At 58.8% G+C, this 26,046-nt stretch overlaps 3 protein-coding genes across 6 annotated transcripts; 2 read left to right on the top strand and 1 right to left on the bottom strand.

Moving 5' to 3' along the window:
- LOC117649165 (uridine phosphorylase 1) lies at window positions 1-13,296 on the top strand. 2 transcript variants are annotated; one of them, XM_034391649.1, is made up of 6 exons: window positions 1-237; window positions 8,687-8,810; window positions 9,886-10,047; window positions 10,124-10,309; window positions 10,397-10,535; window positions 10,604-13,296. In XM_034391649.1, the coding sequence occupies exons 1-6, from the start codon at window positions 197-199 to the stop codon at window positions 10,981-10,983; spliced, it is 1,032 nt and encodes a 343-aa protein (XP_034247540.1). In that variant the 5' UTR covers window positions 1-196; the 3' UTR covers window positions 10,984-13,296. The 2 variants fall into 2 exon arrangements, with proteins under 2 accessions (XP_034247540.1, XP_034247539.1); XM_034391648.1 differs by lacking the exon at window positions 1-237 and adding an exon at window positions 5,717-6,157.
- LOC117649166 (aminopeptidase N-like) lies at window positions 12,876-22,347 on the bottom strand. Its single transcript, XM_034391650.1, has 17 exons — window positions 22,308-22,347; window positions 19,155-19,291; window positions 18,830-19,079; window positions 17,685-18,754; window positions 17,446-17,601; window positions 16,979-17,094; window positions 16,688-16,883; window positions 16,419-16,599; window positions 16,192-16,348; window positions 15,795-16,123; window positions 15,404-15,721; window positions 14,858-15,328; window positions 14,589-14,779; window positions 14,340-14,507; window positions 14,122-14,265; window positions 13,925-14,006; window positions 12,876-13,848 (listed from the first exon to the last, which is right to left on the bottom strand). The coding sequence occupies exons 3-17, from the start codon at window positions 19,043-19,045 to the stop codon at window positions 13,255-13,257; spliced, it is 4,389 nt and encodes a 1,462-aa protein (XP_034247541.1). The 5' UTR covers window positions 19,046-19,079; window positions 19,155-19,291; window positions 22,308-22,347; the 3' UTR covers window positions 12,876-13,254.
- On the top strand, window positions 21,970-25,584 carry LOC117649164 (src substrate cortactin). 3 transcript variants are annotated; one of them, XM_034391647.1, is made up of 12 exons: window positions 21,970-22,126; window positions 22,578-22,752; window positions 22,847-22,966; window positions 23,042-23,162; window positions 23,247-23,412; window positions 23,488-23,609; window positions 23,683-23,794; window positions 23,885-24,069; window positions 24,152-24,226; window positions 24,300-24,660; window positions 24,749-24,804; window positions 24,884-25,584. In XM_034391647.1, the coding sequence occupies exons 2-12, from the start codon at window positions 22,580-22,582 to the stop codon at window positions 24,962-24,964; spliced, it is 1,572 nt and encodes a 523-aa protein (XP_034247538.1). In that variant the 5' UTR covers window positions 21,970-22,126; window positions 22,578-22,579; the 3' UTR covers window positions 24,965-25,584. The 3 variants fall into 3 exon arrangements, with proteins under 3 accessions (XP_034247538.1, XP_034247536.1, XP_034247537.1); XM_034391645.1 differs by having other exon boundaries at window positions 23,042-23,412; XM_034391646.1 differs by lacking the exon at window positions 21,970-22,126 and adding an exon at window positions 22,151-22,275 and having other exon boundaries at window positions 23,042-23,412.
- The last annotated feature ends 462 nt before the right edge of the window (window positions 25,585-26,046 follow it).

Below are 26,046 nucleotides of genomic sequence, written 5' to 3'. Positions count from 1 at the left end.
GACGGACGCCCCAGTTGGAGTCCAGCGTCGACTCGAAAAGGTCCCACGGCGTCGCGCGCTGCCCCGGAGTTTCAGTGAACGGACGTCGGCGTGCGCAACCCACGAGGACTTGACTGTGCGTGTGTGAGTGTGTGTGCGTGTGAGTGTGCGTGCGGGAGTGTGTGAGTAAGAGCGCGCAGCCAGCAGGACAGCCACCATGTCGCGCCGCACCATCTCACAGGAGGAGGAGATCGACGAGTAAGTACATGTGCACTGGGAAATTGCCAGGTGGTTTTTGCAGTGGAGAATGCGGCTGGCTCAAGTTTTTGTTTTCGTGACGTTTTGGGACACCGCCTACGCAGCATCAGCTGCGAGAAACGCAAAGCTCGTGGCAAAATTTAGAGGGGAATCGCTTCTTGCTAGGTTATGGAGCGCATCCTGGCGCTCTGGCAGTGCACTCAAATTGCTATTCCGAGACTTGGCGCATCCGAGTACACTGCAGCGGCCTGCCGCGGGAGGGTGGGCCAGAAATAGAGCAACTGCAGCGCCGGCAAAAGAATCAACTCAGAAGGAGGAAAGTGGAGAAAAGAAAACAGACTGGGTGTCGAACACGTGCCCGGCCACCCAAGATGCACCAACAGAGTCAGTGACGCCTGGACGCGGGTTCGATTCCCTTCAGGGCGATGCCGTTTTTCCCGAACTTCAGCGCCGGTGCTGCCCCGAGGACTTTATAGAGGGCGCCATTCCATATTCCATTCGGCGTGGCTGGGCTGGGCGGCCGGCCACCACGTCGCAATGTCCAATGTCGCGTGGCTCGCCTGGCTGGTTCGGGTGGTGCGGGTTCGGGTCCTGTGGGAGTGGGCTGGACCTTCCACGGACCCGATCGTAAAGACCAGCACAGCACATCGATAAAGTCGCGGGGCTCTTTTTCCCCGGGAAAAATAAAACGGAAGGGCTGCGGCAGCCAGCTCCGCAAAATGAAACCCCAGAGAAGCCAAACTGCACCGCGCGCGAGAAGCAAGTGGCCCAGGAGCTTTGCAGCGGCCGCGGCCACCGCGATGGGAGCCCCTGAGCAGTGTGGTGGCGGTGGTGGAGGCCCCGCCTTTCCCAGCCCAGCCGTTTGTTTATATTCTTTTCATCCCGTCCGTCCGCTCCATAATCGACGCCTGCCACGCCGCGGGCAAAACAAGGCAGCCTGCTGGCGCGGCACGGCGCGGCGTCGGGGCACAAAAGAGACCGTGTGTGCCCAGGCACCACCCCCGGGGCCCCCGGCTAGCCCAGTCTGGAGCGAGACGTCCCGCCGGCCCTGCCTGCCCTGCCCCACAACGGCCACACAACAGCCCCGGGACGTTTCGTCCTTTCATCGTTTCATCGCGACGCCGGCGCACGTAGCACGTAGCGCACGTCCCCAGGCTGGCCGATGGCCGACCTGCGCGCCGTCGGGCTGTGGGTTGTCGCCACGCAAACTTCCCACGAGAGGCAACTCAGATACCGCCTACTAGGCAGGCTGATGTCGGCAGGGCAGCCCGGTGGTCCGCCGGAATGCCGGCCTACTCACAGGGCGACACTGCGTGACACTGCGCGGTGCGGCGGTGCGCTGCTCTGTCAGCGTGCAGCGAGACAGCCTGCGGCGTAGGCAGCGCGCTCGGCGCGGATGCGGCGGCGTTGCCTACCCGCACGGCGTTCTCCCCTCCCGGCTCGAAGCTTGCGGACGCAGCGCGACCCGTACAACAACCATGCTGAGGAGGACTTGACTTGCAAAGGTCGCAAATGATCCACTGTTTTTCGGGTCCGTAGGCGTCCTGCCTGCACTGCATCACAACACGAGCCCGGCGCTACTTCCACCGCCCGTTTTGCCGGCTGAACAAGTTCAAGGGGGTACACTCGCGGTGGGCTGCGGGGCTGCGGGCATTGTCTGCAGCCCCCTTCCCCTTCGGTAGCTGCCCTCCTCTTTGTGTGCTGCGCGAGCTCCGGCAGGTTCCGGCTCCAAACACATTCCAGGCCCCAGGCCCTCTTTTATTTTCACTCTCCGGGTTCCGGCTTTGCCTATACGTTTGTGAGTGAGTGTGTGTGTGTGTGTATGTGTGGGAGTAGGGGCGGGGGACCGTCCCCGCTCTGCCCGCGCCTCGAGGCCCCCCTTACCCCCCCCCCCTCTCTCCTGCGCCCCCTGCGGCGCGGGGCGGTCGATGTCCGCCTCTGCTACCCCCACCGTCCGCCTCCTTCCCCCCGCCACCCCCCTGCCCCCTGCCTGCTCATTTTCTCCCCGACAACAAGTAGTGCACCTCCCGCCTCCGCCCGCGGGCCGCGGCCCCGACAAAATCTCGGTTTTCACGCGTCGGTGCGCGCGGCCGCGCCGCTCCGTCGGACTGGCATGGCACGGCACGGCATGGCAGCCTGGCGGTGCGCGGCTGCTGACAAAGCACACATGAATTCGCCTCCCCACCACCACCCTCACCACCCCCGCCAACCCTGCCAGCGCCATCGGCTGTCATTCGGGCCACTGCGAGTCCACCGTGTACACCCGGCACGTTCCACCGCCAGTGCTATCTCTGCCCCCACACGTGCCCCGTACGTGCGCTAACACACACACACACACACACACACACACACACACACACACACACACACACACACGCTCATGCACACGCCCTCCCAGGAGACTACATGTTCGTAGCAAAGGGTCGTCTCTGCATCCAATAACTCTCTTGGTTCGCTCCTCTCCCCGCCCCCTTTCCCTCTTTCCTCCGGTCCGAAGGAAGGTCAAGGGTGACGCCGGCCTGCCCCGTAGGGCCTGGCGAGCCTTGCCCAAGGGCCTTTGGCGTCGTTTCTTCGTTTAGGGCCCAGCAAACTCGGTGGACGCCCCGGCGGCGAGGTGCGGGAAAAGGCAGGTGCAACACTAGTTGCTAGTTTCCAACTCGGCGGGGGGGAAGGCCGCCTGCCAGCCTGCCAGCCTGCCGGCCGGAGCAGGGCGGCGACGGGACGCCGCGGGGCAATAACGACCGTTTATGAACTCCGCGTTGTTTCGAGCGACGGTTCGCGCGGGTATTGGACCGTCCCGACGAGGAGCTCGTGGAGCTCGGCGGTGTCCGGGTCGTCGCCCGGACGGCATTCCGATCCACGTGCGTGCCGCCGAGACAATCGCGCCAGCGATGGCGTCGCGGCGTTCCCCGAGGCGGCCCGAGCGGCCCGAGACTTCCGGCGTGGCGACGGCGCCGACGCGGGGCCTGATCGCCGCAGCGCCAGCGCCGCGACGACGGGGACGACGTGGAATCGATACATCGCCGAGGCAAGGCGGCACCGGGACGGCACCGGGGTGGCCTCGGAGGGTTGCACTTAATTGCAAAATGACGGGGTCGGCTGCGGCGGGTAGGATGTGGGGAGACGTCGGTGGGTGAACCCATCTCGGGACCTCTAGGCGTCCTCCAGGAGCGCGCGCGCCTCCGGTTACGCCGCTCCGTTGGCAAAGCCAGACCGCACGGCACGGCGGCGTCCGCCCCCCTCGTCTCGTCACCATGGCGACGACGGGTCCGGGGCGGCGTGGGGCGGCGCACCTCGCAGACCCTGGGCCTGGGGCCTACACGCGCTGCGACGGGGCAGCGGGCGGGTCGTCGCCGGCCGCCCCTTCCCGCCCCACCTGAGATTAATTCAATTTGGCCGTGCCAGGCCAGGCGGCCCAAAGGCAGTCCGCCCCGCCGTGCCGCCCTGCCTGCTGAATAGCCTGGCCGCCTGCCTGCCCGGCCCGCCCAGTCCCTTGAGTAAAATCTCGTGTTTGATTAGGGACCGTCATTAATTATGTGGACACCGCCGGCCTTGGCCAGGCCTTGGCCGCTGGGACGCTGGATCGGGGACCGGGCGGCCGAGGCCGTGGAATTCGCTTTCAATTAGCACGGCGCCGCGCGTCCCTGCGCGTCCCTTCGCGTCCCAGCCGAACAAGAGCAGCCATTCCACGAGGTCTGTGAAGGGCGGATAAACGAAGTTCCGTTTTGACAGGCCGCACAGTCGCTCTGTACTTCGGCCGGCGGGGCCGCGGGGGCTGGACGGCCGTGCTGGCGTCCCGATTCATTTGTTGCCTGTCCGGGCCAGCTCCACTGTGAGCCCTGCGGCCGGCCCGAGCCAGTCCAGGCTCCAGGCTCCAGGCGCCACCCTCCCCGACCGCGGGCCGCCATTCCGGCCACTCCACTCTAAAGCCGCCCTTGCCGTGCCCCGGCAGAGCAGTGCGCAGAATGTGGTTTGCAGACTTGCCTCGCACAGTCGCGTCGAATCTAGGCAAGACAAACAGGATTAGGTTGATCGTTTATGCGTTGCTCCCTGGTCTAAATCCTCTACTTTCACTTCCAACTCCTTCTCGTCGTTCTCGACTTTTCCTGTCCACGCGGCTCCGATAACTGAATCGCTTCGGCCAGCATCACCACGACTGGGCAGCGAGATGACCAAGTGATGCCGGCCGATAGGTTTATCTTGCCGCAGCCGGCCTCCGCGTGGCTGCGGCTTCGGCCTGAGAGGGCCCGCCCCGCCCTCGGCCCCGCCCCGCCCCGCCGCCAGTGTGTACAAACAAGGCTCCCTTTACGCGCGCAGCGTCCCAGCGTCCGAGCCCGATAGACATTTATCAATGGGCGGGATGGCGTTTAGCTGTCAGTGTTAGACACAACACGCCGCTTGCGCAACCGATTTCCCATGTGCGTGAAGCGCCGCGACCGCCGCGACGCGTGTGTGTTTTTATGTAGATGTTGGGTAAATGTTTCCTTTTAATGAACGTTTGCGTTTTCGCCCTCGCTGCGCCCCGCTACCATACTGACATGGAAACCAAATCCGAGGACAAATATTATGTCACACTCAACACAATGTGTGTTTTGTCATCCATCTGCAACGTGTCGAAATGAAACAAAAAGCAAACCGTGTCGCTAAAATGTTGAGACGGGCGCGTTGCGCGTTCCGGCTCGAGATAACCCTACACTCTGTCTCTGTTTGTCTGCGGCCGCCCCCATCCCCGCCCCATCCTCGGCCCCGGTGTCGTGTGTCCCTGCGACAGTCCAAAGTCTGCGCAGCCTGGCGCAGCGCAGCCCCATCATGCCGGTTCGCTGCACCGCCCGCCCAAAGTTATGCCGAGCCAGCTTTTGACAGTTGCGACAGCTGCCGTGCATTTCCCCCTCCACCATCCCGGCCTTGCTTGATCCGTTGATGCCGAACTTGCGCGCGTCTTGCAGCTTGCAGTGGTGTCCGCCCGCCCGCCCGCCCGTCCGCCCCTCGAGACGATGAAGACACTCGGACACTCCAGACAGGTGCGGGCCGCGCCGCGCTCCTCGCTCAAGAAAGTCCTTGGCAAGTTGATAATCGCGAGGAACTTTTCGCTGGCGGGCGCGGTGGGGCGTGGCGGGGTGTGGAGGGGTCACACCCAGGGCGGGACGCACTGCGGAAGATCGCTAATGGCGCTAATTTGATGGTGGCGGCACTCTGCATTACGAGTGATAAGTCGGCCTCGGGCCCCTTGGCCCCCCAGGCTGCCCAAGGCCCCACGCGCCGCCAAGCGCCATGCCATGCGGTGCCACTGCACTGCGGCGCCGCGCCGGACAATGCAGGCGATGCAGGCCGTGATGCAATACAACAATCCAGAGTCCTTCGCGGGGCCGCGCGCCCACCACGCGCCCCGCAACACGAGCGAGCCGGCCAGGCCGAGCTGGCGGGCAGCGCGTCAGCGGCAGCAGCACCAGGACGCGCTCTGGCGGGGCAGTCGGGGCTGGCAGCCGCGCTGGCGGGGAGGCGAGGCGACTTGATGGCGCGGACGCCCCAGCCCCAGCAGTAACCCCGCCGAGTTTGACGCGTTCGGATCGGCTTTGGATCGGGTGTCGGATCGCGGCGTGCGGCAGCAGCCGAGAGTGCAGAGCGACAGAGCGGGAGCACAGGACCTCGGCGACGAAGGACTCCGCGACAGCAAGACTCAACACACACTCGCCACCATGCCGGACGAGTGCGAGTGCGACTGCGAGTGCGACTTCCAGGCGCCCCAGCTGGAGGCCATCGGCTGCGACGTGTGCAAGTCCCGCGGCGTGGAGAAGAGGCTGCGCCTGGAGCAGGAGAAGAGGCAGCAGCAGCACAGGGAGGCGCCCCAGGCCGTGCAGCCCCAGGCCGTGCAGGCCGCCGACGACGCCGACTTCCTCAACGGCACCCGGCCGCTCGTCAGGTAAACAGGCGGGGGCAGATCCGGCGGACGCACCGCGACGCACCGCCTAGAGGAGTCTAGAGGAACCCGGAGAGAAGCGTCGCAGAGCGCGGGGAAAGGATAAGACGCTGCCTCATCCTCCACTCGACAGTGTCGCGGCCGCGGGCTGCTGGCCCCGACCTACCGCACGGCGGTACGCCGCGCCGCACCGCACACGGCACCGCACACCGCACGCCTCGACGCCAGGCTGCTTTTAGACGCCCCTGGGCGGGGGAAGAGAGGGGCCTCTCCTCTCGCACCGCCCTGCTCAAAGCGCACCCCGCCCCGCCCCGCCTCACTTTGTTACATTACCGTTTTGTGGAGCTTCCGGTTCCACGGCGCGCGGGTCCCGGAGAGCGCGCCCCGGCCGAGACACTGCCAAGGAAATAGAAAACGAGAAGATGCCTCAGGCTGCGAAGGGCGGGGCGGGGCGTGGCGTGGCGGAGCGTGGCGGGGCGGGGCGGGGAAGTCCTGCCCGCACCCTTGTTATCAGCCGGCCTCGCGAACAACAACAAGCAAGGGCCCCCAATCAGCTGTCAAACAGTGTTGCCAACCGGGAAATAGCTGTTTTGAAATTCGCGAGGAGGCACGGCTTTTTGCAGTGCCGCGTCCGGACGAAGCGCAAACTTGTTTCAAAATTAATATTAATCCTGCGACAGCGTCGCCGTTTTGTTGTTTTTATTTAGCGTCCGCCTCTCCGATAATAACCTCCTGGGAGCGGGGCGGGAACAAGTTCGTCGCGAGTTGGGATTGAACTACTGCCGGACTGTGCTGTACTCCCCGGAGGTGCCCCCGGGACTCGGCCGCGGCGCCGCGCCTTGGCGACGACAACGAGTGCGTTGTTTGGCACAACTTGGAGGCGCCGGGCCCGGGCCACGCCACGAAGGGCGCCGCGCCACGCCGCGCGGTAACAGGCTGCATCCGCGACGACAGCGTGTCAACCGATACACCAGCAGGCTGCTTCCGAACGGCAATTTCGTCGCTCTGTCTCTCTCGCGGCCCTGCGGCACGCCCCATGGGTGCGAGGGAGACAGAGCGACGCCTGCAGGCAGCAGTGTAGGCCTAGCGATCCGGTTTATTGGACGGGCACGTCATTGAAGGCCGTAGCGCAGCGAGGCTGTCGAAGAAAATACCGATTGACTAACAGCTGCGTGCGGTAACCGGTTGTTGGAAGCATGCTACGTTGTATGCACCCGACGCTTCGGTGCTTTTTTTCGAAACTCCTCGGTCGCTCTCCTGTTTCCCGATTTCCACTCCTTGGATTCATATTTATAAACACAAAAACGGAGGACATTTCCAATTCTGAGTTTGTTAATGTATTCACGAATAGGCAGGCATTTTACGAACTCAGGCGAATCGCCCACCACCGCGCTGAAGAGGCTCTCGACTACGCTGATGTACTGTATATTGATGTATCGATTAGTGCTGAGTGTTTTGTTTTTCGCGTGTACCTGTCCGCGGCCCTGCTGCAACTTGAGGGATTCCTCGTGTGCCGGTGGGCCCAGTGGGCCCGCCCTGGGCCGCCCTGCACGGCGACGACGGGCTTGGTGTCGAGTGGCGCACAGGGCGAGGCCCAGGCCCAGGGCGCCCGGCGCGGCTCTGGCATGTCGACACCTGGAGGCCGCGGAGGCCGTGGCCGTGGCCCTGGCGCCCTTTGTTGTGCGACGCGAGCTCTGACATCACCCCTTATCTCCTTCCTGTGTGTTTGCCGTGTTCGCTGCCGGCCGAGCGGCATTTCCCGGCATTTCCGCGCCGAATTTCCTTTTCCTCCCTCTTTTCCGATCGCTCTTCCTCTCACGATCCGGCCGAACCAGCGATGTGGCGGAAAATTGGTGCCGGAAAATGGGCATGGCAGATAATTGGAGTTTTCTAGTCACGCCATCTGGGCGACATAGCGGGGCGGGGCGGGGCCTTCGAGTGATAAGGGAGTGCCCCGCGGTGCAGAAATAGGCCCGCGGTGATAACAGAAACAGTGCAGGCGTCAATAAATACGTGATTCATGCATAACGAACACCGGCACCCGCCGTGTTCAGAGAGTTCCCGCATTTTCGGATCGGCTCCATCGGGTGCTTTCGGTTCTCGGCAGCGTCATCGGGTGAGCAACCTGAAACAGGATTCAGGATTCCGAGGCAGAACCGACGTGGCTGCGGGACTCCGATGCGTTTCACGGCCAAGACTGCCGGCGTTGGGATCGTCGACGGCCGCGACGTTCAGCGTTGATGCAATTGCAGCGAATGGAATCTCATGAATAAAAACAAAATGACATGCACACGAACCTGGACGTGAACCAGTCGCATGTCGGACTGCTAATAGCCTTTCCGTGCCAGCTAAAAAAACAACAACAAAAACTCACGAAAACTTTTTTTTTGTCAGGTTGGTGCAATTGCTAATGCACCCGGCTGCGCTGCGATGCGCGCAGTCTATCTATAAACTCCCCCCCCCCCCGTCCCTCCGCCTGTCTGAAAAAAGTGAAAAGTGATTTGAAATGGGATGGCGTTGTTCTTGTTGCAGGTATCCAGATGGCACCGTCAAGCTGCGCAACCCCCACATCGAGCTCATGGACCAGGACATCCTGTACCACCTGGCGCTGGGCAGCGAGTCGCACGACCTCGTGTCCATGTTCGGCGACGTCAAGGTGAACAAAAGTGCCGTTCGAAGATGACACATGGCGGCAAAATCGAATGTCATTCAAAGTAAAATTGGGTACAGTCACGGCTTGGGTGTGGCGCAGTAGTGTGTCGCGGTGGCGCAGCAGGCTGGCCCGGGGGATGGGGAGGGGAGGTGCGGGGTGGGGGTGGCTACGCCGCTGACTTATCAGGGGTCAGATTAGCGCTGAGTGCTTGGTAAGCAGCAGGCGTCAGATGAGATCGGATTTGGGCAGAAAACCCGCCGCACCGCCGTGCCCCGCCCCGGGTGGACCGAGAGCGCACGGCTGACGGCTCAAGCCTGAAAGCCGAAAGCAAGGCCGAAAGCTGGCGGCGCCGCTGCGCAGGTCGAAAGCTGGCCGGGATTCGGCTCCGCGCTCCGCACGTGTGTCGGAAGCGAAATCCCCCCGCAGCAGATTTTTGTGCAGTTTCGTGCCCTTCCGGCCCCAGCCCGACCGAACCCGACGAAACGAGCGCTGCTCCAACCCCACCCCCACCCCCTCCCGGTGGTGCGCCGCCCCCTTCGCCCTTCGCCCTTGAAAAGTTGGCAGCGGCACCGCCCTGCGGGCCTTTGACGCCGCGCCGCATGCCGTCAAGTTGATCGCGGCGGCGAAAAAGAAAGGGAAGTTTGCTTTGAACCTCTGAACCGGGGGGCGGATGACACGTTTGCATAGCATTACGGTAATTTGGCGCGAGGGGAAGCCGTCGCCGGGATGAAAGTTTAGCAGTCCCTGGGGGAGCTCTCTGCCGGCGAGAGAGCTCGGGGAGCAGCCACGGATAATGGCACTTTGCGCGGGCTTGGGTGGGAGCAGCAAATACTCTGCAAGGGATCGATCTTTCGCGTTTCGCGCCTGTAAGAATGCCCACTGCACGGAAGAAGTTTGACGATCTGTCATGCAAGTTGGGCTGCCTACCCTGCCGCGCTCGGGCGCTCGCGGGCCGCCGCCGCCGCGGGCCCGAAAGAGTCGGCCGCGTTCGGCCGAGCCGAAACCCTAAACGGCCGTGTCGTTTGAAATATGGACGAGACACGCGGCGCGCTGACTTGGATTCGTTTTCACTTTGCAGTTCGTGGTGATGGGCGGCACGCCGAAGCGCGTGGAGCAGTTCGCCTACTACATCATGCAGGAGATCGGGCACAAGCTGCCCGCCGGCACCACCCTGCTCGACATCAGCCAGTACTCGTACCGCTACTCCATGTACAAAGTGGGGCCCGTGCTGTCCATCAGCGTGAGTACACTCGCTCGCTCCTCAGACACATCGATTCTTCGTGCAATATCGATTTTGTGTGTTTGTGCATGTGCAGCACGGCATGGGCATCCCCTCGGTGGGCATCCTGCTGCACGAGGTGATCAAGCTGATGTACCACGCGCGCGTCAAGGACCCCATCTTCTTCCGCATCGGCACGTGCGGCGGCATCGGCATCGAGGGCGGCACCGTCGTCATCTCGGAGGAGGCCGTCGACGGCCTGCTGCGGCCCGTCCTGGAGCTGGTGAGGCGCAGCGCGGAGCAGGCGGAGACTGGAGTCTGGAGCGTCCCGGCCGGTGGTGCTTTACGCTTCGTTTGTTTGTCCCCGCAGCCCGTGCTCGGCAAGATGCACTCCCGGCCCGCCCGCCTCGACAAGAAGCTGACCCGGGAGCTGAAGGCGCTGGCCACCGCCGAGGACCCCTACGACACCATCATCGGCAAGACCATGTGCACCTACGACTTCTACGAAGGTCAGTCTTCACGATGAAAGTGACTCTCCTGAACCTCCTGGATGTTTCTAAAATGGTTTGTGCTGCAGGCCAGGGGCGGCTCGACGGCGCCTTCTGCGACTACACCGACGAGGACAAGATGGCGTTCCTGGGCCGCGTGCACGAGGCCGGCGTCACCAACATCGAGATGGAGTCGCTGTCCTTCGCGGCGCTCACGCACCACGCCGGCATCAAGTCCGCCGTCATCTGCGTCACCCTGGTGGACCGGCTGAAGGGCGACCAGGTGCTGGCGCCCAAGGAGGTGCTGAGCGAGTGGCAGGAGCGGCCGCAGAAGCTGGTGTGCCGCTACATCAAGCGCTACCTGCAGATGAAGGGCCGCCTGTCGCTGGACGGCCACTGCGGCTCCATGTGCGTCAAGTCGCCGCGCCGCTTCAAGCTGGTGCAGCAGGAGTCCGAGCACGTCGACTAGACGCCGGCCTGGTCGGGCTCGGTCAGGGCCTCGTCCGCCAGCAGCGCCAGCAGCAGCGCGCAAAGGAGGCGGGGCCGCGGTCTCATCGTTTCCAGTCGCCGCGCTGAAGCACCAAGGCGCCGAGAGGCAGTCGACGACGTCGACGAGGAGCCGACGCGGAGGCTGCCCCGCCGCACCCGGGTGTCCGGAGCCACGAGGCGACGCTCCACCGACAGCAGCGCCCTCTTTTTGTGCTTTTTGTTGTTTACCGAAATCGCAGATCTGGAGACGCGCGTTTCATTCCATTCGCCTGGGGTTCTATTTCCCCGCCGGTTATAATTTCTTCCTCGCCGCCTTCGTCAAATTACTTTCACTTTACAAGACCCTAAAGCTGCAATGTGATTTGGGCTTGTTCTTATCCGAGTGCACATTGTCGTGTTTCCGTTGGTTGTGTGTGTGTGCGCGAAGAGCGAGGCACTCGTGTGATGTGTGGGGTGGGTTTACTGTAGTGAGCGTGTTTGTGCGTGAGTGATGTATCTTTGTCAATATTATATGTATATTTACAACAAAAAAATATTTATTGTTAGATTTATGCTGTATAGAAGCATTGTGAGTGCCATTACAGCAATCGTGAGACAGATTGACAAACAATGTAGTTAGTTTTAATTGTTACAGTTTAATCACGTGACTTCTATTCGTTAGAGTAAGAAGAGAGAGAGTTGTGTAATCGGGTTTGTAAGAGTTCATACCCTAAGGCACAGAAATGACATTCCATAATGAGGTTGTACCATACTATCGTTAATATTATCATTGAGAAACTACATGATGAGGTTTTAGAAAGGTACTATGTTACCGCAAAGAGTACTTAAATTCTACTTATAATTTTAAAATGGTCTTTCCCGTTCGTTTCTAAATAACTGACTTATTGTCAGTGTTATATTAGCAATTTTTGTGTATAATGGGAAACTTTTTCGATCTCTATATTGCCGCGTACTCTCGAAGCTATGAGCTATTTCGCCGTGTCTGGTCGATGTACTGTACATTCATATTAACCATAATGTGTATTATCGAATATCTTACGTCGGACTTCATGTTTCATTCTTCAATTAAAAGCTTTCGACGTCGTTAAGTTAGGCGCTACGACAATATTTAGGCTAAACGTTGTTAAGTTTCGCGGCCCAAGTGCCAAAACACCTCCAGTCTTCTTAAGAATACTGAAAGAGCTGTGCGCTGAATTTGTGCTGCTGGTTTTTGCCCTGCCAGCCCTGCTGCTCGTAGCAACCCTCCTCCTCGGGGCGGGGCCTGGGCGGGGCCCCAGGGACCTCATCACCCCATCTGTCTCTCGTTCCGTTCCAGAGTCGTAGGAAGCTTGGCGAATCTCTTCGTGCCGGTCGATTGGAAGGCGGCCGCACGCCTACATTAGCCTTCCACGTCAATTCACCCACTTTCGACATTTTCTCCCTTTAAAAATATGTTGTTTTGTTCATTTCTTTTGCTGTGCTGCGCGATCACCCAATCAGCCTCACATCGTTCCTATGCTGTTCCTACACTAATACTATTGCTTTTGCACGTCGGTATGCGCTGGCGTTCGCGTGCTGCTTTCCTAGTTGGATTCTGGTTCAAGGACAGAAAGAAAAGTGTTATTTTCGCTCAAAAATTAACAATATAGAACTATTTTTGGAAAGAGGATATTAATGTCTCAGACTGACATCGATAGATTGATTGTCTCTTAGTCGTCGCTAGCACGCTAGCCGGCTCCCTCCCATCGTTCTCGTTCCTGTTCCCACCTCTTACTTTGGTTGTGTCTGATCCATGCCGACTTTGACGCCTTGGCAGATTCGGAAACCGAGGGTAGCGAACTGCCGAGAGCTTTCCTATTCCTTAATTTGTATTCTGTAGTCCTTTTCTGTTGGCCTAAACCTCGGTGTTGAAATTAACATATCTGTATTGCATTTATTTGTACCAACTTTGATTCCAACTACACGTGATACATATTTTATATTTTTGTGATTATGTTGATTTTTTTATGTAACAGTATGAGTTTTGTAAGATTTTATCATGGATCCCGTTGTTTTTCAGAGGATTCTTTTGTCAGTCTTTTATTCACAAGGACAGGCTGGGTTACATTTGAAGGTGGAGTTGGCGCTGTAACCGATGTGCACACATTGAGAGGCTGTGGGTTTAAAAACTAAAACCTAGCTTGCATCTAGGGGCTCGTTCGACGTTCCCAATGTTGAAAGCTGCTTGTTGATAGCTGTTGTTGATTGTACTTTTGTTGGTTCAAATTGTGAATTAAGAAATACCGTGTTCAATAAATCGTTGGATAATCCATGAGCTTGTAGTAATTTCGTTGCCTTGAAATCCGTCCATATTTCTCACTCTCGGGCCGCTGGCGGGCTTCTGGCTGGCTGGCTTCTGGCTGGCTGGCTTTTGGCTGGCCGCATTCTGGCTTGATACCTTCTGGCCAGCTGCTGGCTTTTGGCTAGCTGGCCTTTGGCTGGCTGGTTTCTGGCTGACTGGCCTTTGGCTGGCTGGCTTTTGGCTTGCCGCATTCTTTTCAATCTTTGCAGCGGTCGGTGCTTTCCCGGGCGCCGTGGTGGGCCCTGCGTTGGGCGCCTTGGTCCCTGACTTGGTCCCGGCCTTCACGGCAGCGGGCCTCGAGGGCGCGGCCGTGGCGGGGCTGTGGGGGCGCTTGGCGGCGGCGGCCTTGTCCTTGTTGGAGCCGCGCAGCTCCAGCTCGTCGTCGAGGCGCGCGCGCAGCCACCGGCTCACCTCCACGCGGCTCCGCTCCGACCAGCGGATGTTGTCGCGCACCAGGTCGCGGCCCCACACCGGCGGCGACCTGGACGGCGTGTGCGACTGGAACTGGCGGAGCACGGTGTCCAGCTGCGAAGCACAAAGGGCAATGGCTGTCACTAACCGCCTCAACACGCGTACGCGGCTTACACCTGGGTGGGTTTACCTTGTCGAGCTGTCGTTTGGAGCTGAGCGACGACGCCACCTCCCGGACAGCCTTCTCCGCCTTCAGCGGACTGCCGCCCAGCCTTCGCAGACAAATCCGATTTCAAAATTCACTTAGATTATGCAGAGCGGCCCCTCGGCTTAGAAGGGCTACAGGGACCACGGCATCGGGGTGTGGTCTTAAAGGCATTCACGCACCTCTTGTACAGCTCGGCCGCCTGCTCCTCCATGAAGCGCAGCGTCAAGTCCCCGCCGATCTCGTTGGCGGCCACGGCGGCCAGCACCCCGGCGACGTCGGAGCGGCGGAGCGTGGAGTTGGCGTTGACAGTGTCCGCGAGGAAGCTGAGGAGGAGAGAAGCAGAGGGTGTTGACGACGAACAAAAGTCAAATGGCTGTCCGAGGCGAGCGGCGCGTACCTGCGGAGCTTCTCCTGGTCCCTGGAGCAGCCCAGGGCGGTGACGACGGCCTTCCTCGGCAGCACGGACGACGGGTTGGCCAACTGCGCGCGGAGGAACCGCCACTCGGCAGGGCCGCCCCAGCGCACGGCCGCGCACAGCTGGGTGTGCGTCAGCCGCCCCACCACGCTGCAAACACAAAAACAGCCGTCAGGCGGGGGGCATAATAGTGAAGTGGATATTTGAAGCCACGCCGATGGCTAAGCTCACATGGCTTCCGGGTCGCCGGCCATGAAGAGCTTGAGGGCCTTCTTGGCCTTGCGCTGGCAGGCGGAGTGGTCCGCGTGGCACGCCAGGGTGGTGACCTTGACGCGGAGGCTGGCCTGCTGCGGCGTGTCCTGGACGCGCGTCGTGAAGCCGATGATGGCCGTGTGCGGCGACACGAGGTCCTGCAGCCACGACTGCAAGGAAAGGAGGGCGGCGGTCAGGAAATGCTCGGATTTTCGGTTTCAACGGGTCGTGCGACTAGTTCGGCTCACCCTGAGCGCGACGCCGTCGCGACGGCCCCGCAACTGTCGCTGCAGCATGAGGAGGTGCGGCAGCGCGGCGCGCCACACCATGGGGTTGGGGTCCCTGCCGAGGTGGTTCACCATGCGCAGCACGGTCTGATAGGGTGCGCGGCCCTGGCGCGCCAGGTCCAGGGCGTCGGCCACAAGCTGCACGCGCGTGAGCGGTGCCACCTGCAGCCAGGCGGAGCGCGGCAGCCTGGACAGCTGCTGCAGCGTGCGCGCGTCGTAGCGCACGCGGTACAGCCCCGTCAGCCCCGCGTTCAGCAGCACCCAGTCGTCCCGCGCCACCTTGACGGGCAGGGTGACGTTGGCGCACGTGGGCGGCATCCAGAACACGCTGCTGGACACGGCCGTCTTGGAGGTGGCGTAGCGCACCGGGATCCACCACGTGGCCGACGCCGCGTCGCAGGCCTTGGACGCGTCGCCGCTCAGGAAGCGGTTCTAGGAGAACGCAAGGCGGTTAGGGATGGCAGCGGCAGGAGCGGAACTAGGCGACCACAACGTCGTCGTCCTCACCTGGCTGAGCGTCACGACTCCCGTCTCCAGGTTGCGGAACACGTTGACGATGGGGTAGCCCGGCTTTTGCACCCAGTTCTTCATGACCTCCTCCAGGGGCCGCGGCAGCCAGCCGACCTTGCCCGACACGGCGGACGGCGCGGGGCTGCGGCGCGGGGGTGACTGCACGTCCCCGTCAACGCCCGACGCCTTCTCGTCCTTGTTGGCTGCCTGGGACTTCTCGTTGTGGGCGGCGTCCTGGTCGTGGTGCGGTGCCGCCTCGGGGCTGTCCTTGTAGGTCGGATCGACGATCTCCAGCACGAGGGACCCGAGTGAGGGCTGTGACGGCGCACGGGGGAGTCTGTCAGAGGCTGTCACTGCCAGTGGTGGTTGGCGTCATCGACTTGCTCACCTGGTCGGCGTCCCTGCGGCTCCGCGACGGTGCGGATGACGTGGCAGCCTCGGTGGCGCTGTCGGGCACGAGGTCGGGCACCACCACGCGGACGTCGTCGTCCTCCTCGTCGCTGCCGTCGCCCACCACCACGGCCTCGCTGCCCGGCACCTGCGAGGCCGAGGCCTGCTGGTCCTCCACGGCGCGCTCGTCGACGGAGCCCTGCATCGCCTCCCACAGGTCGTGGGTGCTGACGCTGGCGTGCACGTTGCGCCGCACGTAGCTGCGCACGCCCGCGTCGAACATGTCGGGGCCCAGCGCGCTGTGCAGCATGCGCAGCAGCCAGTAGCCTGCCACGCAGAGGGAGGGGCGTTAGGTCCGCCAGGCCGAAGCGCGACTTCCACGCAGCCATGCTTACCCTTGTAGTAGGACGTGGCGCCGAAGACGGCGTCCAGCTTGTGCGGGTTGTCCGCGGGGTGGAGGATGGGCAGCGCGTTGGGCGACGCGTCGGTGGACGTGACGAGCAGGTACGCGTTGCCGGCCGCCGTCTCGTGGAACCGCCACGCGGGGAAGATCTTGACAAAAGAAAGGGAAATGGAGTGACACGGCGAGGCTCTCTCATCGCCACCGACGAAGCTCGCCTACCTTCTCCATGGCCTCCGCGGAGTAGTACGTCGCGAAGCCCTCGCTGAGCCAAATGTCGGACCACCAGGCGGGGGTGAGCAGGTTGCCGAACCAAATGTGCGCCAGCTCGTGCGCCACCACCGTGCCCACGGACTGCTTGCTCAGCTGGCTCGCGCTGGCGGGCAGCAGCAGGTGGCGCTCCCTGGTACCGGCGGAGGGATTTACTCAATCAAATAATTCAGACTTAAGAGGTTTCTCGGCTGGAGCCCGCTTCTTTCCCCCGGACTTACTCGAAGGACACGAGCCCCCAGTTCTCGAGGGCCTCGGAGCGGAAGCCCGGCACGGCCACCAGGTCGTGCTTGGGCAGCACGGGGGACGCGCCCAGCTTGGCCGCCAGCATGGCCAGCACCTGCGGCGCCACGTACAGGGAGAAGTTGGCCATCTGCGCGCGCCCCGGCGTGGTCCAGGCGCGCACCGCCGCCGCGTCTACAGCGCACACAACAACAACATCACCGTCATCAACATCATCATCGCTGTTAGGACTTAGTTTCACGTTTCGTCTCCCGCCAGCACTCCCTCACCGGAAGCATTGTTGGCCTTGCTGGCCTCCAGGTCGTGCACCATGAACGCCACCAAGTAGGTCGACATTTTGGGCGTCGGAGGGTAGTAGTCCCAGAACCAGCCCGGAGTCTCCGCCCTGCAAAACGTAAACAAATAAAAATGAGAGCTGAATTTTGAAACGCGGAGTGGAGCTAAGCAACAGGAAAGGGTCACCCCGATGTCAAATGATAAGATTACATTATTGCCGACGGTCAAAGTTAGAATTTTTTGTCGTCTAGTGCATGGGCCGCTGATGTAGAGCGTGACAATATTTTATCAATTTTATCAACTTCCCGTTTCGTGGGGGCGCCTGCGGAGCGCAGCATAGGCAACCCTGCACGACCCGCGTGTTGTGCGGGCTGGCCTACCCCGCACTTGACAGGCGTTTGGCCGCGCGCTCGGCGGGCTGTCGCTGTCGCTGCGCTTCGGAACGGAGAAGTGAACTCACATGGGCTCGGTGCGGTCCAGCGGCATGTTGGAGCTGCTGCTATAGTTGGCGTGGCGGCCCAGCACGAGCGAGAAGTTGGCCTTCATGTGCGGCTCGTCGAAGCAGGGGAAGGCCCGCCTGGCCTCGGCCGGCTCGAACACGGTGGAGGACACGTAGCTGCGGACGGACAGAAGGAAAGACGGGGTGGTCAGACAAGCAAGGGACAACAACAACCACAAACTTTTCCAATCCGCACTGACCGCGTCTGATTCTTGTGCTGGTAGCTGCCGCGGTAGTAGCCCCGGTCCTCGGTGTTGAGGGTGCCCCAGTAGCGGACGGTGAGCCGGTAGCGCGACCCGGCCTTCAGCGGCCTGCTCAGCTTGACGACGAGCTGGTCCAGCGCGGACTCCATCGACACGTTGGTCAGGCGCAGCCCTGAGGAAGCAGGGCGGAGGTTCAAATACTGCCAGCGGCACTGGATCCTTTTGGACGCTTTCCTGCAAATACCTTTGTAGTTAGCGTCTGCCGCGCCGTGCTGGTGGTGGCCCGCCCTGCCCTCCGCCTGCTCGGCCTGCTCGGCCTGCTGCTCCGCCGCGCCCTCCTGCTGCGGCCCCGCCTGACCCTCCGCCACTTTCTGATCCTGATTCAGCTTTTCTTTCAGTTCTTCCGCCCTCTGGTCCTGCTGCAACTGCTCCTGCTCGCGTTTCTGGTCCTGCTTGTGTTCGATGTCCTCCTCCTGCTGAGGCGTGTCCTTCTCGTCCTTGATTGGCTCAGGCTGCTGCTGTTCTTCGTCCTGTTCCTGGCTGACTGCCACCTCTTCTTCCTGCTGAAGCGTGTCCTTCTTCTCGTCCTGCAGCGGCTCAGGCTGCTGCTGTTCCTTGTCCTGGTCCTGGCTGACTGCCACCTGCTCCTCCTGCTGAGGCTTGTCCTGCGGCTGCTCCTGTGGTTCCTTCTCGGGCTTGTCCTGGGCCTGGACCTGCGGCTCTTCTGGCGGCTGGTCCGTGACCGGCTCCTTCTGAGGCTCCTTCTGGGGCTCCTCCTGCGGCTTGTCCTGCGGCTCCTCCTGCGGCTTGTCCAACGGCTTGTCCTGCGCCGGCTCCTTCTGGGGCTCCTTCGGCGGCACCTTCTGAGGCTTCTGCGTCTGCGCCTCGGGGTCCGGGATGTCGTTCGAGTCCTCGTCGTCGTCCGGCAGCGCGGCCGGCGGCTTCTCCACGACGGGCCTCTTCTTCTTCAGCTTCACCACCGTGACGGACTTGTGGTCCACGTTGAGCTGCTTGGCGTGCAGGCGCAGCTCGGTCGTGTCCCGGAGCACGTCCACGTCGACCACCATCTGGGGGGAAAGGAAGCGGGGAATGAAATCGGAAGTCCTGGCGGTAGGAAACGGAACAGCAATTTTTGAACTCACCTGGCCGTAGAAGCGGAAGCTGTCGTCCTGGAAGTGCGTCACCACCCTGAGGGTGTAGTTGCGGGGCATGACGTCGCCCGGCAGCCGGAACGGCAGCGCCTTGTGGGGGGCGCTCTTCTGGGCCTCCTGCAGCGCCTCTGTTCCCGCCGTGGCCGCGGACGCCAGCAGCACGGCCAGCACGAGCCAGCACAGGCGAGGTGGCGTCGCCATCACCATGGCGTCGACCGGCGTCTCCTCGCCGTCGTCAGTCCTGCGCGGAGACACGCGTTCAGGACGGGCTGCGGCGGCCGGTGGGCCGGTGGCGTCGACGCGCGCAGGGCCTTACCTCAAGCCGGGGTCCTCGTCGTCGCCTCGTCGACCGTCCTCCAGGGCGACGCTCTGCCGTGTTGTGGTCGTGGAGCTTGGAACCGCCGCGCCGGACGGCCGGACTCTGGGCGGCGAAGAACCGCTAACGGCGTCGTCCTGTCCTCATCGCCTTTCGCGGAGTGGGGTCGTGTGCGTGTGACCGGGCGTGCGTGTGTGTGTGTGCCCTGTCTTGCCCCGGCCTACCTTAGCCTTAGCCCGGTGCTGGACGGGCTCCCAGTGGGTCCCGGTCCCCGCGGGGCCCGCGCTGCTTCCAGCCTGATCTGATCTGAGAGGGGGTCCCGGGGGAAGGGGTCCCGGGCCATCCTCCAGACCCAGACTCCGGGCCAGTAACCCGTGTTGCCTGGGCGGGGAATTAAACGTCGCTGCGGGCACTGCTTATCGCCGAGCCCCGGGGCGATTAATGAAACAAAGCAGCGCGGTGGGGCTTCCCTCTCCACCTGGCCGTCGGCACCTGACCGTCAGGCCGTCCGTGCGCGCGGAATGTTTTCCATATTTTTTTCGAAGTTCAAAGCGCGTTGACGACGACGCCTGGGGAGCAACGGCCAGCCAGCGGCGGCGCGCCTCGCCTAGGGCACGGGGCACCTACTTGGAGGCTCGCCGAACAGGTCAGCCGAGGCGCGGCGCGGTCGCGGCAGTCGCGGTGGCCAGCAGGGCTCGGGTGGCTCTGGCCACGGCTCTGGCCACGGCTCTGGCACTCCCCGATAGCCACCAGTGTACCGCTGGAAGTACCCGGTGCCGGCTTTTATACCGTTACCGCCGCGCCGCGCCGCCGCGCCACGCCATATGCCGCAGGGTCACTGCTGGCCGCGGCTTGCTGGGCTTCTTGCTTTCATCCCGGCACCCGATGGAGCGGCAAGGACGCGCGCTGCAGTGCGCCTCCGGGCCTCCGGGCCGTGCCGCCGGGACACGCGGGTCACAGAGCGTGACACTGTGCGTGACACTGTGCGTGACACTGTGCGTGGCACGCGACGCACGCCAACGCATATGCATGGTCATCCTTTAGGTTGATTGTGTGCTGGCCTGTCTGTCTTCTGTCTGTCTTGCCGCCAAGGATCATGCCAGTCGAGCGCGTCCTTCATTCCGGAATTCCGTTTTGACGGCACGATCGCTGGGGACAGGATGGAACGGGTTAAAAGTTTTGATAACGTAAACTCCTTTGATGAAATGGGATCCGACATCATTGTTTCCCATGCAAGTGCTGCCTGGAGCCTGGAGGTGAGGCTCTGCTACCCGTCCGTCCCACGCACTCACACATACGACACACACACACACACACCCTCGGCACTCGGCAGCGACAGCTGCTCCCCGCTTGGTACCCCTCCCCTCCCTTTCCCCTCATCCCCAGGACAGGGAGTACAGCTGCACGGAGCGGGCCGCGGCGGGAGGGTCGCGGGCCGCGATAGGGTAGGCGGGAGGGGAGGGGAGGGGAGGGGTGGCGGGTAGTCCTCCCCCTGGCTGAGCCTGGCTTGACCGAGCGAAGCGTATCGACCCGGAGGCGCGGTGCGCGCGGTGCTCCCCCTGGCGGCACGGCGGCACGGCGGCGAGGGAGGCTGGCCACCTCCTCGCCGGGCTGCTCTCCTGACACGAAACCACCCCTACACTTTCCCTGCTTTGCCGACCCTTGCCGAGGGGGATGAAACTTCAGGGGTTGGTGTGAGTCTCGAAGGGAGGCTGGGCCCAAGCTGGGCGGGGCGGTCCTGCAACCCTCGCCCGACCAGGCCACCCAAGCCACCCTCGCCCTGGTCGCAGGGTGCTGAGGGGTGCAGCGGTCCTTTCGCTGGCCGCCGAGGGTGCGTTGCTGCGGTGCAACCCCTTGGGGAGCGCAGCCAGCGCAGCCATGTGCGGCTCAGCCACCGTCAGTCTGCCAGACCCGCACCCGCGGCAGCTGCCCACGGGCCTACCTCCGGGAAGGGGTTCCAGTTGTTGCAAATGTCATGCCGCCGAAGGGTGGTTTATTGACGCGGCGTAGCGCCCCACCCCGCCCCACCCCGCCCGGCCCGCCCCTGCCGCTCGGCGTGTCGCGGGGCGCGCGGGGCGTCGTCCACCTCCTCGCGGGACATGGCCGCCTGACGACGGGGAGCGCGCCGCACTTTCCCTCCCTGTCTGAGCGGCCCGGCCAACTTCCCTTTCACCGCGGGGCGGGGAGGGGGCGGGGAGGGGGCGGGGGCCGCCGGGGGCTGCTTCCCGCCCCACAGTCGGCCCCGACGACCGTTCAAAGGGGAGTATTTGCAATTTGACAATGGACGTGAGGGGCTGTGAGCTTTGATAGAGGGAGAGGGAAAGGAGGGTGACTTATTGTGCGTCAGTAAGTTTGATATCGGGGAAAATTTCGCTGGCAATATCTACTCCTGTCACTCTGACTGGCCAAACCCTCTAGCGCGATTCCATTTTATTTTGCTTTCGTACATTCAGCGTGTATGATTTATTTATTTTTGAAAGGGTGCATGGGGGTGGACGACTGAATGAAGATTCGTTTTTCTAATTCCGAAGCTTAACTTCGCAAACATTCGCAAAATCCATTGCACTAGTTTTTTTCATCGCCTGAAAGACCTTGCACATCTTGCAATGTCCGCTCTGAACGCCTCAAAAGCCCAGATCTCAGGCTACCAAACTTTATCTGCAAGGGATAGAGCGGAAGCTTTAGTTGCTTGGATTTCAAATTGTCACTAGAGTTCGCCTGGGAAAAGTGTGAAAATAAAACATCTACTCTACTTTTCTCATACTTCATGATTTGGGCCTTCCCGGCTAGCCTCGGGGCAAATGTGGATGTGGATCTGAATCTGAAGCCTGGCTGACCAGACGATGTAATCAAAACAACACATTCATGACACACCCTTTCCTTTCTCGATAACAAAGATTTTATTCGGAAACGAGTGCACGGCGGAATACTTGGCGGTCTTCAGCATCTGCGCTTTCTAAATAAAACTACAGGTAATGGACTTGCACCCATAGCCCCATGCTAGCGACGCAACTTGTGGCTGCGTTCCGGCTTGCAGAAGATCCTGTCAAAACCACCTCATACGTCAGATTGACCAAACTTCCCTGTCCTGTGATAGAACGGCGTGTTTTGATCGGCTGAGGTAACTTAAAGTTCCCTGCTTCCGACGCTCACCTCCTAATAAATCTGTTGATGGCACTGTCTTGAAAATGCCCGAGCAGCCGACATAACGGTCTTATCTGGCAGAGGTTATGTTGCATCTTTTAATGTCATACGCCTTTGATTAACACTTCTGTAATTGATTCACTTGTGCCACTTCTCTGTGCACTTCTTATTTTTACTGCATTGTAATGACAGTCATAACTACTTTGAATCCTCCTATGGTTTAGGATGGAAACTATCCGCTTCTTGGTTTATTAAAACTTGTGATCTGTTTTATTTCAGACATGTGGAAAGCTGCAGCAGGAACTATGGCAGCTGTCAAGCCCCCTGCATTGCCTCAGGGGGAAGATGACGACTGGGAAACAGATCCAGATTTTGTCAATGACGTGACAGAACAAGAACAAAGATGGGGAGCAAAGACAGTCGAAGGCTCTGGCAGGACTGGAGGAACCATTGAGTAAGCAAAGTTCAATGCATGAAATAAAGTGGATTTTTCATTATTATTTTAGTAAGAATTCCAAATTTTCATCCATGTGTTTTGTTTTTCAAAGCATGAGCCAACTTCGTCAAGAGGTGGCTCAAGCGGATGCCATGAGGAAAAAGAAAGAACAGGATGAAGGACCGAAGGCTGCCTATGGCTATGGTGGAAAATTTGGTGTACAAAAGGACAGGTAAGCAAGTCATTAAGATTACAAAAACCATTGGCAGTTTTGCATGACTTTCATAATTATTTTCTTGCTGCACAGGATGGATCAGTCAGCTGTAGGCCATGATTATGTAGCTAAAGTGGAGAAGCATCAGTCTCAAAAGGACTATGCAACAGGATTTGGAGGCAAGTTTGGTGTTCAAACAGACAGAGTGGATAAGGTAAAAAAAAAATTTTTAATTCAATTTTTTTTTTACAATGTATACCTCCACGAGTTTAAAAAAAAAAATATCTTTATGATTCAGAGTGCTGCTGGCTGGGATCACAAGGAAAAGCTGGAAAAGCACACTTCACAGAAAGATTATAGTTCCGGATTTGGAGGGAAGTTTGGAGTTCAATCAGATCGTCAAGACAAGTCAGCCGTAGGTTGGGATCATGTAGAATCAGTAACAAAACATGAAAGTCAAAAAGGTATGTTTGATTGTAATTTTTGAAAGAATTGTTTATTCAAGATCTTAATATTTTGAAATTTGAATGGTTTTTTAGACTACGCTGTTGGATTTGGTGGGAAATTTGGTGTGCAGTCTGACAGACAAGATAAATCTGCTGTGGGATGGGATCATCATGAAGGCCTAAACCAGCATGAAAGCCAAGTGGATGGTAAAAAGGTATGGAAATAATTCGTTATGTTAAAAAAATGATAAGGTAGGATCTTTATATTAATTATTATCTTATTTGCAGGGCTTTGGAGGGAAGTATGGCGTTCAGAGTGACAGAGTGGACAGGTCAGCCCATGGCTTTGGAGAAAAAGAAAAAGTAGGCACATCTTATGAGAAACACAAACCTGACATTGGTAAGAACGCCCCATCAATTCCAACCTCCCCAAACATTTACAACAAAAAGTATGAAAATTACAATTGCATTCTTTGTTTTTCACCTCAAGGTTCCTCAAAGCCATCTAGCCTTCGAGCCAAGTTTGAAAACCTTGCAAAACAGGGGGAAGAGGAGACCAAGAAGAGGGCTGAAGAGGAGAGACAAAGGCGGAAATTAAGGGAACAGTCTGAGAAAGATGCTGCCCGTAAACAGGAAGAAGATCGCCTTAAGTTGTTACGTCAGAAAGAAGATGAGGTGTGTTTTTGTATTTCAGGCTTCTCAAGGTGTTGCTGTGCTAAACAAACAAAAAAATACAGTTTTGTATTTTTACTTCCAGGATGCTGCAAAGATGGCTCTGTCAAAGCAGAATGTTACTCCAAGCAAAACTGATGCTCAGCCAACTAAAGTCCAGGTAATATTCAGTAGCAAGTGCTGATTTGACTACAAGATCATTTTTAAAAACTTCTCTTATCTTAAACTTGCAGTCACCTGTTTCTGAGGCAATTCAGAGACATAATGAGGCAGCTGCTGCTGTCAAAACACCATCTCCTGTAGTGGAAAAGTCCCTTGCTTTTGAAACTGGGAAAAAAATTCAACAAGCTCCACAAAGTCCTGAACCTGAGGAGAAGGCAGAACCCAAGGTTGAGTCCAAAGTTGAACCTAAGTTTGAGCCCAAGGTTGTTGAGCCTAAGGTTGAAGTCAAGATTGAGCCCAAGGAAGAACCTAAGGCTGAACCAAAGATCCAATCACAGCCTGAGGAACCAACAGAGTCAGATGCAGCAGAAGAACAGGACGGCCCTGAGGAAACAGGAGTAACAGCTGTTGCAATCTATGATTACCAAGCAGGTGCGAAGTGTTTCATAATCAAAGCAATGTTCCCTCTTTCTTTTATTAATTTTTTTGCACCCATAACATTTGTGTGAACCTTTTGCAGCTGCTGATGATGAGATATCCTTTGATCCCGACGAAATTATAACAAATGTGGAGATGGTATGTTCAATATTTCAAGATTTATCAGCTCTGTGGTAGTTTGTTTCCATTTATATTTTTTTTATCTGATTTATTGCAGATTGATGAGGGTTGGTGGCGTGGAGTTTGCCGCGGAAAATTCGGCCTATTTCCTGCAAATTACGTTCAACTGCAAGAATAACTTGGTTTGTTGATTCTTCCATGTTAGAAGAAAATTGGGGAATGAGCTCATACAGGGTACTGGTGCTTCACTAATTCAATGGTGTTGCAGTATTTGCTGGACCTTTTCTTGTTACTTGAATAGTATAGGGTGTCAGAATTTTGGGTGGTGCTTCCAAAGAATTGAAAAGTGACAAAATCAAATTTGTGAAACTTTTTGTCTCTTTTTTGTTCTTGTTTTTATTGTACACTTTTAACTGGATTAGCTACCGGTCACAAAATAAGATGTAAGGAATTTTTTAAGTATTGTATCTTTGACTAATCTTTTGAAAAGTTTATTATTTTTGTGTAAAAATGCATTAGTCCACAGTGGACTTTGGGAAGATGGCAATGTTTATCACTCAATTGCCTAATTTCAATTAGATACTGAGATTATTTTTTATGGAAACTTTCTGTAGTTCGAATTAGTTGTTCCAATGGGTGCTGCCATTGTCTCGTAGTATTTCTGTTCATGAAACTCTTTGAAGTCTTCTTAACTTTTTTTAAAACTTTGGTTGTTTTTTTAGATGTATTTTAATTACTGACACGATGAAATAATGTATCAAACTATGATTATATAATAAAAACCGCGCTGCTTTGAGAGCTACGGGTTTCTATATAATGCAGCGGCAACGCCGCGCTAGGTAGGCAACCCAGCGGGCGCCTCGTCTCTGTCTGCCAAGCCACTCGGAAGAGTCGTTTTGTCGCTCTGTCTCTCTCGCTCTCACGGGGAACTCCATAAGGGTGAGAGAGAGACAGAGCGACAAACCGCTCTTCTGAATCGCTTGGCTGTCAGCACGCCGTGCTCCTTCGGCCACCCTTCGCACGCGGAACCTGGACGGGACGTCAAAGTGCTGTGTCGGGAGAAGCCCAACTTTCAAACCGCCCTTTCTTCCTCAAAAGACAAAGACTGTGGTTTCAACGAAAGCTGACATGACACAGTGTGACAAGTCATGGAACTTGGTCGCCGCGGAGTCCTGCGGATGTTTGTTGTTTGCCCCGGTGTGACGGCGACCCTCTTCGTGGGGGGATTCACTGGATTCTGCCGGAATCTTCTCACCTTTG

Source organism: Thrips palmi, unplaced genomic scaffold (genome assembly GCF_012932325.1).
Source record: "Thrips palmi isolate BJ-2018 unplaced genomic scaffold, TpBJ-2018v1 HiC_scaffold_4, whole genome shotgun sequence".
Lineage (NCBI taxonomy): Eukaryota > Metazoa > Arthropoda > Insecta > Thysanoptera > Thripidae > Thrips > Thrips palmi.
Note: the sequence above shows the minus strand (reverse complement) of the source record. Positions and strands in the feature narration are given on the sequence as shown.